The 18552-nt window shown below is 38.3% G+C and overlaps 1 protein-coding gene across 1 annotated transcript in view; it reads right to left on the bottom strand.

Annotated features, from left to right (window-relative positions):
• The window catches only part of ptchd4 (patched domain containing 4), a 79883-nt gene that overhangs the window by 48230 nt on the left and 13101 nt on the right, over positions 1-18552 (bottom strand). Inside the window, exon 2 of the mRNA XM_030128731.1 lies at positions 3926-4421. Within this exon, the coding sequence (XP_029984591.1) occupies positions 3926-4421 (496 nt within the window). The remainder of the gene's footprint in view (positions 1-3925; positions 4422-18552) is intronic.

An 18552-nucleotide genomic window follows, 5' to 3' on the forward strand; every position in this document is an offset into this window, starting at 1 on the left:
ACACACAGTTTAAGTAGTTGGATTGAATGACTGTCACATGCACATAATTTTGTCACACTGTAGCCCAATGTCAGTACGTATTTTCAATCACAATCATCAGGAGTGGAAAAGAGTCCCCATAAAGTGTGTGTGTGTGTGTGTGTGTGTGTGGGGGGGGGGGGGGGGGGGCATATGTCTCAATTATTTTTTCTTCCGTCATTCCAAAAATGTTCACACGAGGGTGAAAAATGGGTTCTCTGCATCTCGTTTCATCATTTCGATGTCCCCTAACCACAGCCATGTGTGCGCAATTATGCATCCAAACCGTTTGCACATCCTTTTGAGATGTGTTTAATATAGACACAGTTTCTGTGAGCAAAATTGCTTTCAGGTTTGATAAATCACTTTGCGTGTGCTAAATTTATATATTTACATTTTCTCCTCCCAGCAAATGCACAGCTGCATGTAAATACACGCAAACCTTTGATAGATCCGACCCATAGTTAGTCCAGACATGTTACATATCATGGGTTTTATGCTCTAATAGAGCATGGATGGTTGTGACACACTATAGTTACCTGACTCACTGCACCTATCACATGATGCCTTTCCACCCAGCTGTTTTTGTTCACACTATGTGGAAATGCTGAAAAAAAAAGGAAAAAACCCTCCAAATACCAAAAATGTTTCTACGCTAGGAGGGCTACAAATTTTTGAACATAAATAAAAGTGAAAAGTAATGGAAACAGACTGGACAAATAAGGAAACTACAGCACTCCTTTATTTAATAGAAACACTAAATGCAAGCTTATTTGAGTTGAATCATCAATGATACTCCACCATGTATAAAACTTGCATCTGGTAAAGGCTTTAACACAAAAGCCAAAGCAGCTTTAGGAAAAAAAAACAAAAAACACACATCTATCAGCAAGGAAGGGTGTTGCTGTATTAAATATTATATCTAACTGGATTTTACACCATGATGGTAAGTCTCAATAGACACATAAGTGTAGGGGATAGAATTGAGGATTAACACAGATTTTCAGAATATTTGGTCAGGATGGAAATCAGACCCTTATCCAAACAATGGTGGCAAAACCAGATGAATACATTACAGGTCTGTAAATTTATTAATATGTTGCCATGGAAGTATATTTTATACATTTTATGGCCAAATGTAATGCATGTACTCGGCTTCATTTGGCAGGAAACAACACAGTTTGGTAGTTTGATATTTTGGCATGTTTCAGTTTTTCAGCTGCAGGACGCTTACATCCTAACTAAAAGCTGAGTACAGTCCTGATTTAATCTTTTTTAGTGAGCTCTGTAGGGTCATTCAGTCCCAACAGGGGGCACCACATTGCTATTGCACATTTGGTTTTGTACAGAGGGAGACAGAGACAGAGGAAAAAAAAAACCTCAGTATCCATTTCAGTGTTTGGTGTCTGCCCTGATGTGGCGTTGATATAGTGATAGGGGTGTGTTTCAGTCAGGACCTCCCAAGAGGAGGGTGGACATCTGCTGCCTCTGAGGTCCTGTCACATAAAATTACAGACTTAATCAAGTCCTCTCCATCTCCTTCACCCTTCTCCACCTCCTCCATCTGTATGTGTCTCCCAATCTCCCATCATCGTCACCACCACCACTACCACCCCACCCTCCTCCCCACACTCCCATTTCCTCAGACTCCTCCCATACCCTTCCTCATCGCATACGCTCCGTTTTTTCTCCTCACTCTTTTCTCCTTGACTTTCCTTTTGAGCCTCTCTCTCTGTCTCTTTACCTTCCACCCCCATCACACCTCCTCCCTCTCCTCTCCTCTCCTCCCTGTAGGTCATAAGGAGCTGATCCAACCTCCTGTTCCTGAGTCTTACTTAAACTTTAGTTATGTCAGCTAGCCCTGCAGCAGAGCTGTACCAAAGCCCCAGGGATATGGTGACCTTAGGAGTGCAATGCAAGAAATCGCAACATACACTGGACTGCAAATGGATAAAACATTTCTGAAAAAGCAAAGGGAGGAACATGACGGAAAAATGTGTGTGTGTGTGTGGGGGGGGCATTTCTCCTATTTAAGTTGATTTCTTTAGTATAATTACCATCTTTTGCTCCAAATTATCACAGAATTAGACGTTTTGTCTCTTTTTCTGTCCATTCATGTTGGACGTTCCATTATGACAGTATTTATCACACTATTCCTCCTGTCTTGAAGTGATGGAAATGTACCAAGAAATATGAAGCAGACTTAGACAGAGATGCGACCTTTGCTAAATTACATTCCAACTGGTTTAAATGTCCAGTGTTTAAAATTTATTGACGATTTAGAGGCAATTAATTACACAAATATAATATGATATTCATTATTAAGCAATTATCAGCATATTATCACCTGTAAATAACATACGGTGGGATTTGGTTCCAATAGAATGATTCATTAATTGATTTATATAGTTGCAGTGCTATCTTTCTAAAACAATCTTCCTGTGCTTTTCCAATTTACAGTGGTTGCTATCCAATACTTAGAAAACACTAAGGGCCGGAGCTACTAAGATCCCAATTTGCGTGTACTAATTTGCGTGTGCATAATCTAGAATTTTGTGTGTGGGGCTGAACCACGGTTTGCTAAGATTTACTAAGATTGCTTGCACAAATGACAACAGGTGCAAAGTCTTGGAGACTGCCCTATTTAAATGAGGATTTTGCGTGCACTACTGGTTGATGTCATGGAGACACTGGAAAAACTGCTCTGGGATACGCCAGCACTAATGGCAATAGTGTGCTGGAATGATCCAGATGCACGGAAATGTGACATTGTGAGGAGTTTTGTCATAGAAGGTATTGTATGATTTCTCCTTGTGACTGGCCCCTAGTTCATCTAGAAGTTCTAACATGGCATTGCTGGGAAGGGGCGCCAGATTCATTTTAGAGGTGGGGGGCTGGGGAGGTTGTTCAATCGAATGACTGTCAGGTGCACATAATTTTGTCACACTGTGGCCTAATGTCGGTGCATATTTTTTATCATAATCATCAGATCAAGTGTATTGTATTGTTTGCTACAAGAGTTGAGAAAAGTATGTTTATGTGTGTGTGTGTGTGTGTGTGGGGGGGGGGGGGGGGCATATGTCTCAATTATTTTTTCTTCTTCCAAAAATAGTAAAAAAAATGGATGATTACACTGCATATATGAAACATTTATCTGAATTTGCACATTAACTGGAATTGTAAAATTCATTCAGAATTATTCAAACACATCCTTCCAACATTTAGACTCTTACATTTAAATTTTACTAACCCTTACAGTGATGTTTTCTTAATTTAAATTATAATAATTAACACTATCTGACCAGACATATTGACATATAAAGTGACATACGTCAAATCACAAATGTCTAGCACAAGTAAATCATGTCTTTCAATATGAAATATAAATTAAGCCTCTTTTTTAACTGTCGTTTGTAATTAATTCTTGATCTCCTTCTCCATACACCACTTTGGGATTCAGATGTGTGATAGCCTTGTGTTCCTCCTCATGCTTGATATGCACTCTAATAGAGTTTCTTATTAAATCCACTACACTGATAACATCACCCGAAGCCCTGAGAAATAATGAAAAGTCTTGCACAACAATTGTATGTGTCATCTATGCAAAAACACAGAAAAAAAACCACAATGGAATCAGCAGCACGAAAATCACCTCCACAAAAACAAAACAAACAAAAAAAACAATCCACACACACATCTTACTTTTTCATTTTGCATAAACAACCACATGAACTGCTGGCATCCCCTCACAGGAAAAGCCCATCACAAGTCTGCTAATCCACTCACCAAGTAACGAACTGTGAATGTTAACCCCTGATAAGCCGCTTCACCAATATCTACTAAACGTATTTATCCCCAGCACACACTCAGTCTATCACAAACACACTGCCTTTAATAGACTTCTCACCCATGGCAAAGAAAGGGATCCCCAACAGCGTGGAGTTGAACTTTCCATCCGATATAAAGAAGATCCCCGCTGCCGTCACATTTGCAATGCAGATGGTCAGCACGCCCAGGAGGCCCAGGAACGGCTTCCCCCTCAGACAGTCCCGCATGGAGCTGGAGATGGTGGCGGCCAGAAGCACCAGCACCAGGCTGACCAGCACCTCCCCCTTGGCCAGCACGCCTGTCTGATGGAAGTCCCGCCACAGGCTGAAGGAGGTGAGTGACTGGATGTGGAGCTGGTCTGGTCCGTGGGGCGCCTCAGCTGTGGACAGCCGGCTGACCAGGGCACAGAACTCATTCTCCCACCGCTCTGCGATGGCATCCTGTACCACTGGGCCATGGTTGCGGAGGTAGTAGGTGATCTGGACAGCACGGGCTGACTTGACCTGCTGGTCACGGCTGTTAGGTGAGAAGGTCACGCCGCCGAGCTGGTGACCGATGAAGGACACACGGCCGTCCTGCAAGAAATGCAACATATTACAGAATAATGGAGTGCTTCAAAACATGAATACTCATAGCCTGGTCAAAGAAACAGCCCCATACAGATTTAACTAAGCAGGTAGAGAACAGATCCTTCCATTGGACAGTTACTGCAGTAATATGCTGCAGGTGCAACAAGGTCTTTAACCCAAACTGACGCAGTAGCTTCTCATTTCTTAAACAACCATCAGTTTGTACAGAGCACAAGACTGAACAATGCCACGATTAATCAGGCTACAACTGTAAAGAGAGGTTCAAGGAGCATGAGACATCATTTTCACACATGGATAGGCCACCACAGAGTACCTGACCTGAACCCCAATGGCAATCTCTGGGATGTGATGGAGAAGACTTTACACAGTGGTCCGACTTTCCTATCATGAGTAAAACTGATGCAAACTATGGATGGAAAGAAATGTTGGGACTTCACATAAGCTTAATGAAAACATGGCAAGGCATTGTGGCATAATCAAAGTGAAAGGCAGTTCAATGAAACATTCCTGTGTGGAACTTTTTGTTTAAGTCAGATTTTGTACGTTTTCAGCATAGGTAATTCTACGCAGTGCTAGAAAGGAGGATGTGACCAAATGATATTATAATCCAAATTAGGGTGAAAAAAAAACTAGATGAAAATAAATACACCATTTCAACAAACTGAACATGAACAATTATGTACAACTAGAAGCACTCGGAGAGTGCAGACCTCCACCAAGGCAGATCAGTGCCCCCCCGTGTTTGTTTGTCTGTTTGTTTGTCTGTCTGTCCGTGTGCAAGATAACTCAAAAAGTTATGGATGGATTTGGATGAAAATTTCGGGAAATGCCGATACTGGCACAAGGGACAAATGACTAAATTTTGGTGGTGATTGGGGTAGGGGTGGGGGTGGGGGGAAAAAGGGCCCACTGATCTGCCTTGGCAGAGGTCTGCGCTCTCATTTCTAGAAAAGCACTCGGAGAGCGTCCATAACTTTTTGAGTTATCTTGCACATGGAAAGATAGATAGACAAACAGACAAACAAACCAACGCCGGCAAAAACCTATCCTCCTTGGCAGAGGTAAAAATAGAAATCTGATGAGGCACTTCATGGAAATGTACTTAATATAAATTATTGCAGTGCTGATTGTTGCTTTTCAGTTTCATCGGTCACCAACCTATGATTGAGCAACTTAAGAAAATCACAATAAAATTCAGTGTATGGATCTTTTAACAGTCTTCTGTTGACACTCGAAAGGCATGACTGGAAGAATATATCTACATCTTCCTTTCTGTTACCATGGTAGTTACCATGTGAAACCAGCTGCTGAACAAGAGGAAACACAGGTCATAGTCCCTTTTCCTTTCCTTGTGGTCTATTAATAATGTGGCAGGGGAGAAGAGTAGACTATGGCCTTGGAGGCCTGTACTCTCTCATGTCCTTATTTCCACTGCAGCAGTGAACACAATACGTGGCCCGACCTAATCTTATCTGGACACTTCTATACCTCACAATTATAATAACTTTGTGGTTACAATATTTATTTTTCTTTTTTTTTTTTTCTTTATGAAACTTAAAAACAAGTGCTTTTAGAAAATAGTTGGGGCATATTTCCAGGATCCCCTGTGTTATTGCCCTTGATAGCAGGTTGAAAAAAACCTGTGTTGACACCACTGACTGGGGATCAGCCAGAACCCACAGAGAGCGATGCAGCAGCAGCCTTTTCCTCATCTGTCTGCTGCAGTGTTGATTCACCATTTAACTTCAACTGTGCCTGGAGAAAGGGGAAAAGCTGATGATATATTGTAAAAGCTGATATGCTGAGTAGTTATGTTTAAATTAATTTAATTATACAGCACATGCAAGACATCACTCTGACAAGAGCTGGGAGATAATGCAATTTTGCAGCAAGATTGTGCAGAACAGAGGAGTTCACTGTACGAGAAAGAAGGCTGGGACAATAGAAGCCTGTCAGGAAGTAGCACATCACTCTACGAATAGGGGGTGATTATTGTTCCTCATTTTAACATTGAAGTACTGTAAGGGTGTGGTATGTGTGGGTATGCAAAAAAAGAAATAATGCATATCTTGATTGTTCCTCTTTCTGGTCCGCCATCTTAAAAATCTCATTTGTGCACTGAGGAGTGTGAATACACAAGGCCACACACTTCCTTTTTTGAACAGACAAGCTCCTTTATTGAAAATATGAAATTACTGATTGTAACTACAGATCAGATAAACAGATGAACCAATTATGTGTCTCGGTTTCTCAATCGTTAATTGGAAATAGTGGATAGATATGTGTCAAAAGGGGGAACAACTGCTTCTTGCTTTCATAACATTTCCAGCCTGCAAAATATTCTGAGAAAATTTAGATGCAAAGATGCATTAAATAAGGAATTTGCTTACCAGAGTATCCATAGCCTGAATTCAGATACAAATACATAATATAAAAAGCAGTGCTGCCAGTAAATGTTAATGAGAGTTCACTCTCCAATAAACTCTTTGGTGCAACTAATCTATACAACACATTAATACAAAATGCAGTTTTTAATGGAATTGCTGGAATTTGCCAAACTATTTAAACATATTTTTAGCTCCAGATACAGTATATTTGGCAGGTTGTTAATGAATGGGATGTACACTATGATTTAAGGAAAGGCACAAACTAAAATAATAAAACATGCATGGGTCATTCCATGGCAATTTAACCAATGGTCCTCACATGACCCCCTCAGAAAATTCTGAAAAAGTTCACACTTGTTCACCTACCAGATAAACGAACACATCCAAAATTTTAATGTCATATCTGTAATAGTTTAGGAGATACAGCCCTTTGAAAATTAATGTTTTGTTTTGTTTTTTTTTAATTTTGCAAATTTGCTCTTCAGCCAACTTTGAGGAGCTATATCTCCTCAAGTATTCAAGCCACACTGCTGAAACTTACTGTCTGGGGTGAATTCCCCCTGAAAAGATCATATTTTGCATCAAAATAATTGTAGGTGCCTTCATGTTTGGTCCACGAGGCCTTGAAATCAGGCGAAAAGGCTAATTCTTCAAAATGTCCTCTCTCTTCAGGCTTGCACTGTGCCATAATGGATGAATGTAGAGACCTCATTTTTTTGCATGGATTCTTATGGTCCAGATGCAACAATATACTACAAAAAGACTACATTTCAATGAAAAGTGTTACTGTAAGGCAATGAATAAAATGGGTCGATTTCAATTTTTCACAGAAATACTCTTTGAGCACCCAAATTACCATGTGGCCAGTTAATGAAAATTTTGAAATTTTTACCATGTCTTCATATATGTTTCAAGATGTGCACAAAGTTTTAGCTTTGGGATAGAACGGGTTCTATTTTTAATATTTTTTTTACTGCATGACTATATTTTCTTCAAATTGTAAACAAACGTAGGTGTAAATAGCATTTTTAACAGTATAATGGCATTGATTATTGCACAAGTTATGATAATACGGGAGATATTTGAACTAGGGTGTGGGGGTAGGGTGTAGGGAATTTTCTGAGGGGGTCATGTGGGGCATTTTCTGAAATCTGGTTGATTTGGGATGGAATGACCCCTATCTGAGATGAGATCCCACTGTCATTTTGGCCACTAGAGCCACCGTCTGTGTTTGCTTCACCTATCTTGCAGACAGTAAATATACTTGAGTATTATCAGTACATGGCTTTAAGCATCAACTTGTTTTCAGACTGTCCAGAAAAAACACAGCTGTGTTTTTATGTAGTCATGATAAGTAACCTCACCACCCTTCAAACACACATTGAACTACAATGCAAATAGCTTCATTGAGCACAGTTTCCTCCTCAGACTCTTCAGTTTAGCTTAACTACAAATAAGTAGCAGTAAAGCTACATTTGTTAAAAAGAAAAAAAAAAAAAAAAAAAGGCTCCCACCATTAACATGTTGGTGTTTTCTGTTATAATTCTAAAAATGTCTGGAAAGTTTTTTCGCAATACTGTTAGCACATTTCAGCATATGCTTTGTTGTCTTTAGTAGTCCCAAATATTTTAGCTAGTTTTAAGGCAAAAGTTGACATATTATTAGGCCCTACATTCCAACAGCAGAGGTGGGAAGTGAGTACAGATACTTTTTACTATACTTGAAGATGAGTTTCTATAAGTCCCTTTGTTGTCCGTTGTCCCTATTATATGTAAAATGTCACAGAAAGTTGTAAAATTGGGCACAAACATTCACTTGGATTCAAGACTTTGGTGGGAAAAAGGTTGCAAGTGCAGTACCTCAGGAAGGCCTTGAAGTATTTCTTTTTTTTTTTTTTCCACTTAGACTCAAGGATGACATAAGTAAATTGTGGTGGTCAAGAGTCAAGGCTGTGACCTCAACACACATTTTTGTCTGTAACTGCTAGTGACTGAGAGATATTGCTCCTGATATTTCTCTACTTCTCTACTGAGACACTTCAATAGGTAAAATAAAAAGGATACAATCGATGGAAGCAGACACAAAACAGATAAGAAAGACCATCTGGACTGTGAAGGAAAGGTAGCAGGATGTTTTAAGTCTGACTGCTGATATTGAAAACAGATTTGCACATTGAAGCAAAGTTACTGTTGATTATTTTTAATATATTGTTTATACATACATACATATATATATATATATATATATATATATATATATATATATATATATAATTATTATTATTATTATTATTTTTTTTTTTTTTTTTTCTTTTAGGGTCACAAGTTTTAATATTTTGATGGTCTCAACTTCATATGTATATTAAGAGAGATTCAGGTTACTTTGCACAGCAACAGCTGGTATAAATGTTGTACAAATTTTAGAGGGAACTTCAAAGCCTGTACTTTACTGCAGTAAAGAACTTGAATCAGATCATGCACTAAAAGGTTGCTCCTTCAGCCAGTATCCCATACAGACAGGGATGGGCAATAGGGCAAAAATATCATATCACGATTTCTAAAAAATAAAATCATGACCTCAATTTTATCGCAATTCTTTACACTGATCTTTGAGACTAATTTGGAAGTTTCTGAACAGTGCAACCAAACAATGTCCCTATGTAAAACATGGCCTAAAAGAAAAAAAGTAATTTAGCCCAAAGAATCTTCCTCAACATTTAGTTACCAAGGAATTTTGGAGTATGATTACTACAAAAGTACACAGTAAAAGTAGTTCATAGTGTTTGTGCTAATACTTATGAAGTACTAATACCAAATATACAGGATTCATGAGGTACTTATTGGAAAAATTAATTCTATTCATCATTGAATTTAGTCTTTTACACTATTTCTGACAAAAACACTTGCAGCCTGGAAGGGATTTTGGAGTATGATTACTCTACTCTCTACTAAACACAATGCGAGCCTGCGTGGTCACGTATTATGTCAGGACCTCTTTTTGCACATGTGGGTCACTTCAGGGTCGCATTCTGTTCAAACTCAAAACTGATAGAAGTCGCATTTAATGTGTAATATGAATGAGCACATTCACAAAAAAATCAGATTTCACCGAAAAATCCGAATTGTGTATTAAGACCTGCTGTACCTGAACGTAGGCTTAGCTGGGGATGGTATGTCCACTTTAATAGATGATGCAGTTAAAATTGTTAATCCAGTCACAGCTCTAGAAAGATATGCAGATTTAAGGTACAATATATTAAAGTTCAAAGCTGCCAAATGTTTTCAGTCCATTTATTTATATTGTGATTTTAACTCCTGCATGAACAAAGCTGATCTTAACTGGCACTTTATTGTTGATGTGAATTATCTTAATATATAGACAATAATCCATTATAATTAAACAGGCTCAAAAAGCTATTTCACAGCAGGGAGCTTGATATAACTGTTTGGGCTCCAGATGAATAAATCTCTGGGATTGTTTGCTTCCATTTCTATAAACAATTTACTGCAAAAAAAAAAAAAAAAAAAAAAAAAAAGCTTGATGAGTTATTCTGTTCTGGCGTTCTATGTGTGCAGCAGAAATTAGTGGCTAAGGACACTACACAAAAATCATGATTGATGCCGTCCATAAGTCAATAGCCTCCAGCCTGTTCAAAAGGCACTGATGTGTACAGAAAATGACAAACCTTAAATCTAGCAACTCTAGCTTCATGTTCCTGTCACGACCATGAACCCTGGTTGGCTTGTTGAATTAGTGTTCCAGCGAAAGTGCTGCATGTTATTTTTTTGTTAGTAGTGTGTGTTCTCAAAAACACTCCAAATCACTAAATGAAATTGGTCATTTTGTGACAGTGTACAAGAGTGTGTGTGTGTAATGTAATCAGCCAGTTCATGGAACTTGAAAATCTTTAATCTTTCCACTTTTTTTTTTTTTGCTTTTTTACTAGTGTTTTGGGTTTTTTTTGTTTTTTTCAAGTGTTTTTGTATGCAACTGAACTATTGTGACCAAGTAATTTCCTTGTGGATCAATACAGTTTGTCTAAATCTAAATCAATCTACCACCATAACTTTCCAACTTCACCAAACAAGTTCAAATGGATCTCTATAGAAGCCACTCACTTGTCACTAAACTTTTATCTTCCATGTGCCTATGCTGTGTGATGGACACAGCTTTGCTTTGCTCTAATCATCCGCTCATAAACTGTGATTTCATTTCCTGTTTCCTGGTTTATTTCTGTTCATTTGTCTGTGTTTAATCTGCTGCAGTACTCTGTCTCTGAGTCCATAAAACATATCCAGCTGTCATTCTACCACTTTACATGTGATAACAAAGAGCAGATGAAGTTGTTAAGTAAATTTACAATTCTTAAAGGAATGTCGATAAAGGTTGGTGCTAAGTAACATTAGCATTGTAACTATCAAAATTAGTTCTAACTACATATTTTCAGCGCTTTGCTATACTAATTCTGCTGTGTATCTGCTGTGTATCTGCTGTGTGTCTCCTAAATGTGCCCCCAACAACAGAGGATTACATTAAGAGACTGTATTGGACATAAATAAATGAATTGAGGCCTTTCTGAACTCAAACTGGTGCTTCTAAAGCTGTAGTAAACAAGTATACAGGGTCCACCATTGTTCACTATTGGGTCCTGGAAATGACTTTTAGCACTTAAAGACCTAGTACTATTTTGTGGCGACCTCTAAATGAATGTTTCTCTACATTTAACTTTTCCTAAGTGATTCATAACCATTTATTATAATATAATCCTGTGCATTTCTTGTCCTATTCTATTTTCCTACATTTAGTTTTTGATTATATAAATGTATTGATAGGATTAGTGGTTCAGAAGTTATTCAACATTGTAGATCAGTGGATGATTTTGGTTTACAGTGGCTATTTAGGTCTTAGAGGGTTAAACCGTATATCGTGACAGACTATCTCCTGCCATCCTGTTTTTTGGGGTTTTTTTTAGAAAAATAGCTGATCATTAGAACTGTTGCTATATTGAAAATTTAAGTGACAATTGCACATAACACTCAATAGACTTTCATCCTGTGATTTTCTCACATTGGCTGCTGACTGTCTTCTGCACTTCATCATAAACATTACACTATTGCCATATCTGCTGCTGGTTCTATTATGCACCTCCTCACCTCATAACCATTATTGTATTGCACCACTGTTGCTACTGTAAATAGAATGACATGTATACTTTATGTTCTGCAATAGTTTATTATTTATACTGCTTACTTATTCTTATTCTATTTTTACCTCTTTTTTTAAATGCATGACACTTAACAAGGTGAGAGAAAAACAGTATCTCAATTCTCTGTATGTTCTGTGCATCTAGTGAATGGACAATAAAGAATCTTTGAATCTTCTGACACTTGAATCTAATAGTCGTACATATAAAGGCAAAGACACACCAACCCGACTGCCAATTGTCGCCAGAAAAGGTAGCCCGAGTATCAGTCGGCTCTCGTCTCCCCAACATGGTCAAAAAAGTGTGAAGAACACATCAAAGTGAATACTGACTTCAGCATACATTCTGCGCTTGCGCAAGACATAAAACTGGAAAATGACGGAACATCTCTCTAAACATAGAGCTCGCTGTCGTCAGTCATTGTTGTCAGCAGAGTGTTGAGTAGTCAAGAAGGGTTGTTGTTGTTGTACTTGTTGAACAGATGGCTAGTAATAAGAAGATACTGGCATTGTCAGCTCTCATGCTGTGGAAGAAGAAAGATGTTGCAGGCAAAAACTAAGGAGAAATCGCACTATGCTAAGAATACTAACAGTGTTCACTTCAGCTCCATAGGCAACACTGACTGGCACACATTCAGATACAATATGAGCTGTGAATGGCCTTTTATAGAAGACAGTAATAGTGTGACGTACCTTGGCATAGCTGTATTCACATGGAAACTTGTCATTCACTGATTCACTTGTCAAGGGCTATCCCTCCACCAATCAGATTGGTCTGACGGAACGACGGTGGACGATTACACATGTTGAATCGGCCGAAAAGACTGGCGACAGCATGAATGAGGGCCGATCACAGAGAGCACACCAACCAGACTCATATCACCAATCTCGCAAGACTGCCCAACAGCGTCCAACAATCGGGTTGCTGTGTCTTTGCCTTAAATGTGATATTGCCATATAATCTATAGTTTATGCCATAGCTATAGTATAAGTCAAATCAAAGATAGAAGATACTTGTTCTACTTGTGGTGGTAAGTATACTTGTACTAGTCCATCAAACTCACTGCAGAGGATTGATGTCATAATAAAAAGTTGAAATGCAGACCAATTTTGTAAAAATATTTAGAAATCACCCATGTGATGCCAGTTTCCTTCAGTTGTGGTAACTTGAAGTAAAGCCAAGCCAAAATCCAGCAGTCATGGGAGCTGTCATGTATTCTGTGTGAAGCAGTTTGGAGTCCTGGATGTTTGAGGCTCTCTGACTGATTCCTGGTCAGGCATCAGATTTGGGATCACAATTGGTCCTTGCAGCAGTCAAGGACTTAGTCAATATCATCAGATAAAGTTGTGAGACATGATGAAATCCAATGAAAAAGTCTGAAATCACCTTTGGGACAAACATTATTGTGTACTCTGTGTCCCAAAGAATAACATCCACGAGAAGGAATTTTTGACCTATACCACAGCCAGCCACTCGGGATATTGAGATGTTCTAGCTTCAAATGTACTGTATACTATCTATTGTTTCATCCAACCTTATTTAAAAAGTATATGGGGGTGATTATGCAAAATAATCGATGAAGCAATTAATAGTGACAGGCCTGTTGAACATATTTGGACAAGAGGGTGGAGCTTAAAAAAGAATAAGGTCTGAAACTCTCTAATTCGAATGTGAAAACTCCAGCAAGACTGTCATGATCATCACAACCAAGTAATTTGTGGCACATGCTAAGTGGTAAGACATACAGCTGCGTATTGTGATTAAGTCCCAGTAAACTCAATTTTCAACAGATTTCAGTGGCTTCATGTTTGGTTCAGCCTTGATAAATAATTTTTCCTTTTCCAGTGTACATGTGTAAAAGTGAGTGCGTGCAGTATGTGTGTGCATGACGTGTGAGAAGTTGAGTGAAATGTGAGAAGGGGTGAAATGACACCTTTAGAGTGCTGTGAGAACACATTGAAGTGGAGGAAGATGATAAAGTTTTGCAAGGGAAAAAAAACATTTCCATTAAGTATTTCTATTATCTGATGTAACTGAGTGCATATGGGAAGTTAAAGATACATTGTTTTCATCGCTTGACCCACACAATAGGGATTAAGAATGAGGAAATCTCCCACTTTAATGGAAAAACAAAAGTAAATCCCAGTGAGGATCTAAAAAATATTTAAATTGTACTGGTGAATTTTGGTATGGTGTCCGAGTTAGATTAAATGAAGCCTCAAAGACCCACATACTGTTGAGTCAATTCTGAACTGATGTGATTAACAGTATTTTTAAGCCTCAAAGTGAAAACCACTAACATTTCTGCATTAAAAATTACAACCAAAATTTCACCCACTATCACATTCACAGAATTCTATAATGTTGTGATCATCTTGACTAATGGTGATGCTTGACATTACTGGTGGCTGTTTTACTAGAAACAAAATACATAAATATACATTACTACATAAAATGCTAAGCTACATTATGGAGTTATGGCTCTGAATGAATTATTTTTTTTATTTTAATTTAAGTTTTTCTTTAATTATAGAAGATCTGCACATTCTTGTGTGGTTACATGCAGTTTGTGTTGAAATCTGTTTTGTGTTGGTGTTTTGTCTTTATCTAAATCCATTTGGAAATTGAGGACTGCCTCACTCCTCAATAACAGCCCAATTTCTAGTGATCTGTTCCCAGATTTAAAATGCTCATCTTCTGTTCCTCTGCAGCAGCAACAGTGAACAACAATAGCCACCATTTCTTTAGCAATCAGCTGACATCAACAAACAACTGTCTCCTAGCAGCATACAGACTTTGACATAAACTCCATAAGCACGCACATGTATCTGTCTGTTACAGGGGTTTCAATGATTTTCAGAGTAGATGGTTATTTGTTAAAAGTAGGTGGCTCTTCCCAGATGGCAGGGGTCATGGGGTCCAGGGGCAAAGCCCTGGTGGGGGGTATACAGGGGTCGAAAGCCCACATACACTGAAGCCTTCCTATGCCATTCAAGCAAAATGACTGTTTTACAATACCTCATTTTACCTCATTTTATGTATGACCAATTTTAAAGCTGAAAAGAGCACTTTGCCTGTATTCCAAAAGGCAAAGTGTAGACCTCATAACAGGTAAAGACTAAAAAAAAGAGTGACCTTGCTCCAAACTACGTCTAGTGATCTCCATTTACATTATTCTTTGTTCATGTATTATTCATATATATATTTGTACATTTCATATTTGTTGAAGGTCAAATCAACTTTAAAATGATAGTCATTTGATAAAAAGACACATGCTCCTCGATCTTGTATAAATCTGATGGTCACATTAATTCAGACTGGGAGATCTGATCACCAGATGGGCCCTGGAATATTGGAGAGAAGTCTGTTGTGACTGAACATGTAAAAATATGCTGATAACTACTACTCCAGATATTTAGGTTTAATAAGGGATAGCAGCTGGTTTTGGATTTTTGCCAGTCCATGTATAAATTTGCAATAAAGTTTCCTGAAGCTGGTTTGTTCTGTTTAAATATGAATATTTCATATTCTATTTCCAACCACCATCATTCATTACATATTTTGGGAAATTTGTTTACATAGAAAGTACTAGTTTACATCTTACAAAGATCTGTTATAATTTACAAAATCCATATTTTGCTTTTTGGCATTTCAAGTTACAGACATACATGAAGCACATGATATCTTAGTGAGACTAAGATATCATGGGGTCCCAGGTGACGTCAAGGTGCAAGTGCTCAGCCATGTTTGTATACAGTGGATGCCCCCGCAATCCAGGTCAAACCCGCTGTAGTTCCGTGTCGTCCGCACAGGGGATTGCAGGGTCACATTCATTGGCTCAATAGACCTTGGACCCTGTACGGAGGTTGACATTTCCCCGTGTGAACAAATGACAATATATCCGGCAGGGGTCACTAGTAATAGTAATCTGGTGATACAAGTAAAGCCCCACAATCCATACGTATACACATTTATTTTTTTTCACGATCGGGTGGGAGGTTTCCAATCTTGTGCCGGGTGGCAGAAAAGACCTGACCTGGGCTCCAGAGCAGAAAGTAGCCGGCGACACATATTAAAGTAGCTGGCCAAAATCACCGGCAGCCGGCAGTTATTGAAACCCCTCCTGTTACATTAAATATTTCCATCACTAGGTCGTGGTATTGAAAGCATGATTGACAGCTGTAAATACTGATCACATTTTTGACTCTGAGTTGTATCACATATATTTCCACCAGTAAAACAACAACTCCCATGGTACCACGCTACTTCATGTTAGTAAACTATGGGCTGGATCTAAAGCTTTGCGTGTATTAAAATGTGTGCAAACTCATTGCACACGCAAAAAAAAATGTACAAACTGATTTACTAACAGTGGCACATACGGGTTGTGTCTATCAAAGGTGCAAAATAGCGCGTCTGCATCCAGTTAGTACATTTGGCACAATGAATATGGAATATGGGGCGTTTACACGCAGTTGTGCGTGTGGTGGAGGAGGAAATGCAATATATTAATTTAGCATACACAAAGTGATTTATCAAACCCGGAAGCAATTTTGCTTATAGAAACTGTGTCTATATTTACGTCTCAAAAGGATGGTGCAAACAGTTTGTATGCGTTATTGCGGACACATGGCTGTGGTTAAGGAGACATCGAAATGATGAACCGAGATGTAGAAAACGCATTTTTCACACTGGTGTGAACATTTTTGGAGTGACGGAAGAAAAAATAATTGAGACGACATTAGGCTACAGTGTGACAAAATTATGTGCTCCTGACAGTCATTCAATCCAACAACCCCCATGACCCCCCCCCCCCCACACACACCTTTAAAATGAAAAATAAATGAATGAATGAGTCATGCCATACCATCTATGACAAAACGCCTCCGTCACATTTCCATGCGTGTGGATCATTCAGCACACTGAACCAGAGCAGTTTTTACAGCGTATTGTCTCCAGTAGTGCACGCAGTGCTCATTTAAACAGGGAGGTTTGCAAGACTTTGCACCTGTTGATATTTGTGCAAGCAATCTTAGTAAATCACTCGCAAACCGAGGTTCAACCCTACATGCAAAATTCTAGATTGCACAAGCAAATTAATACACGCAAATTGGGATCTTAGTATATCCGGCCCTATGTCTTTTATTATTTTTTTGATTGAAAGAACTATAGTGGCAGAAGTTGCATAATACGCATTTAAAGATTAACATTTTATTACAGGTTTGTAAAAATATCTCCGAAGTCAGTTATTAATACAAACACTACACTAACCCCATTAGGTCATCCCTTCTTTCACACGTAAAATCTCACAGACATGATGTCACGTTACACTTGTACTGTACTGTCCAATCACAGATATCACAAAAAAATGTGTGAGAGTAATTGGAATAGAGACACATTTTCATAGCACTTTCATATAAAGGTTCCAGAGTGTTTTGGTTTTTTTTTTTTTTACCCTTGAGCACAATCATGTGATCACAATTACAGTTTATTGTTGATTTAATTACATTGTCTAAAGGTATCAAACACTGATTAATATGTCTCATCTCAAAACAACTTCATTGTGCTGCCAAGGGCCCACATAGCCTTATTCCTTAGCTCTGAATCACCTCCCACAGCTCCGATTTTTCAGCAATTCAATTAGGTCTGGTCTTGTTCCCACTGCCAGCAGTCTTCCTGGTTGGAAAGAACAACTGAGTCAGAGCTTTGTAGGAGGGATTAAGAAGGGAGACTGACAGAGCCACACTGACTGACTCACAGAAATCACAACTTTTAAATTGACATGTCTCCCCTGTTGCATGATGAACGTGAACTGCTTGACAACTAGTGAATTTCTCACATTGACTGACAGTGATGTCGACAGAACACATTCACCCCTTACTGCTGTTTGGTTTGAGCCCCCGTTGAACAGAAAATGGCTTTATTAGTATTCTACAGATACTATTGCCTAAATACATAGTGTGGAATGTCTGCCATTAGAACTATCAACAAATCAATTGAAAAAAATATTGGTTGTTGATACTGTGACGTAACATGGGATCATGGGAATTGCGGTTTTCACCAACATTGTTTAATGGCATAATATCCCATTGTACAATTTAACTCTAATTCAGTGGCTGCAAGTGACATTAGCTGATGTAAATACTCACTTTACTATAGATGAGTCCACTTATATACTTATATATGTTATTATTATAGTTATTATAGATTATTTTTTAGGATGTTGTACAATGCTGGTCCTGAGTACAAATTTTTGTTTCATATATAAACATGCAAATGACATTAGAGTACTGTAGCATTACATCAGCTAGGTAGGATAAGCCAATGGATGCACACTGTGGTAAACTAGATCAATATTATGTCTCTATTAGATTACGGTGTTGAAAAATGGCACATAAATAATTTAAAAAATTACCTAAAATGGTGGTCGAGGTATGAGGCCTTTATTTTAAACTTCTGTTACAGTCAGGACTTACCATTTATTTCCTATGTTTAATAAGTAGAAATGGTCATATTCAGAGCAAAA

Source organism: Sphaeramia orbicularis, chromosome 24 (assembly GCF_902148855.1).
Source record: "Sphaeramia orbicularis chromosome 24, fSphaOr1.1, whole genome shotgun sequence".
In the NCBI taxonomy this organism is placed as follows: Eukaryota; Metazoa; Chordata; class Actinopteri; order Kurtiformes; family Apogonidae; genus Sphaeramia; species Sphaeramia orbicularis.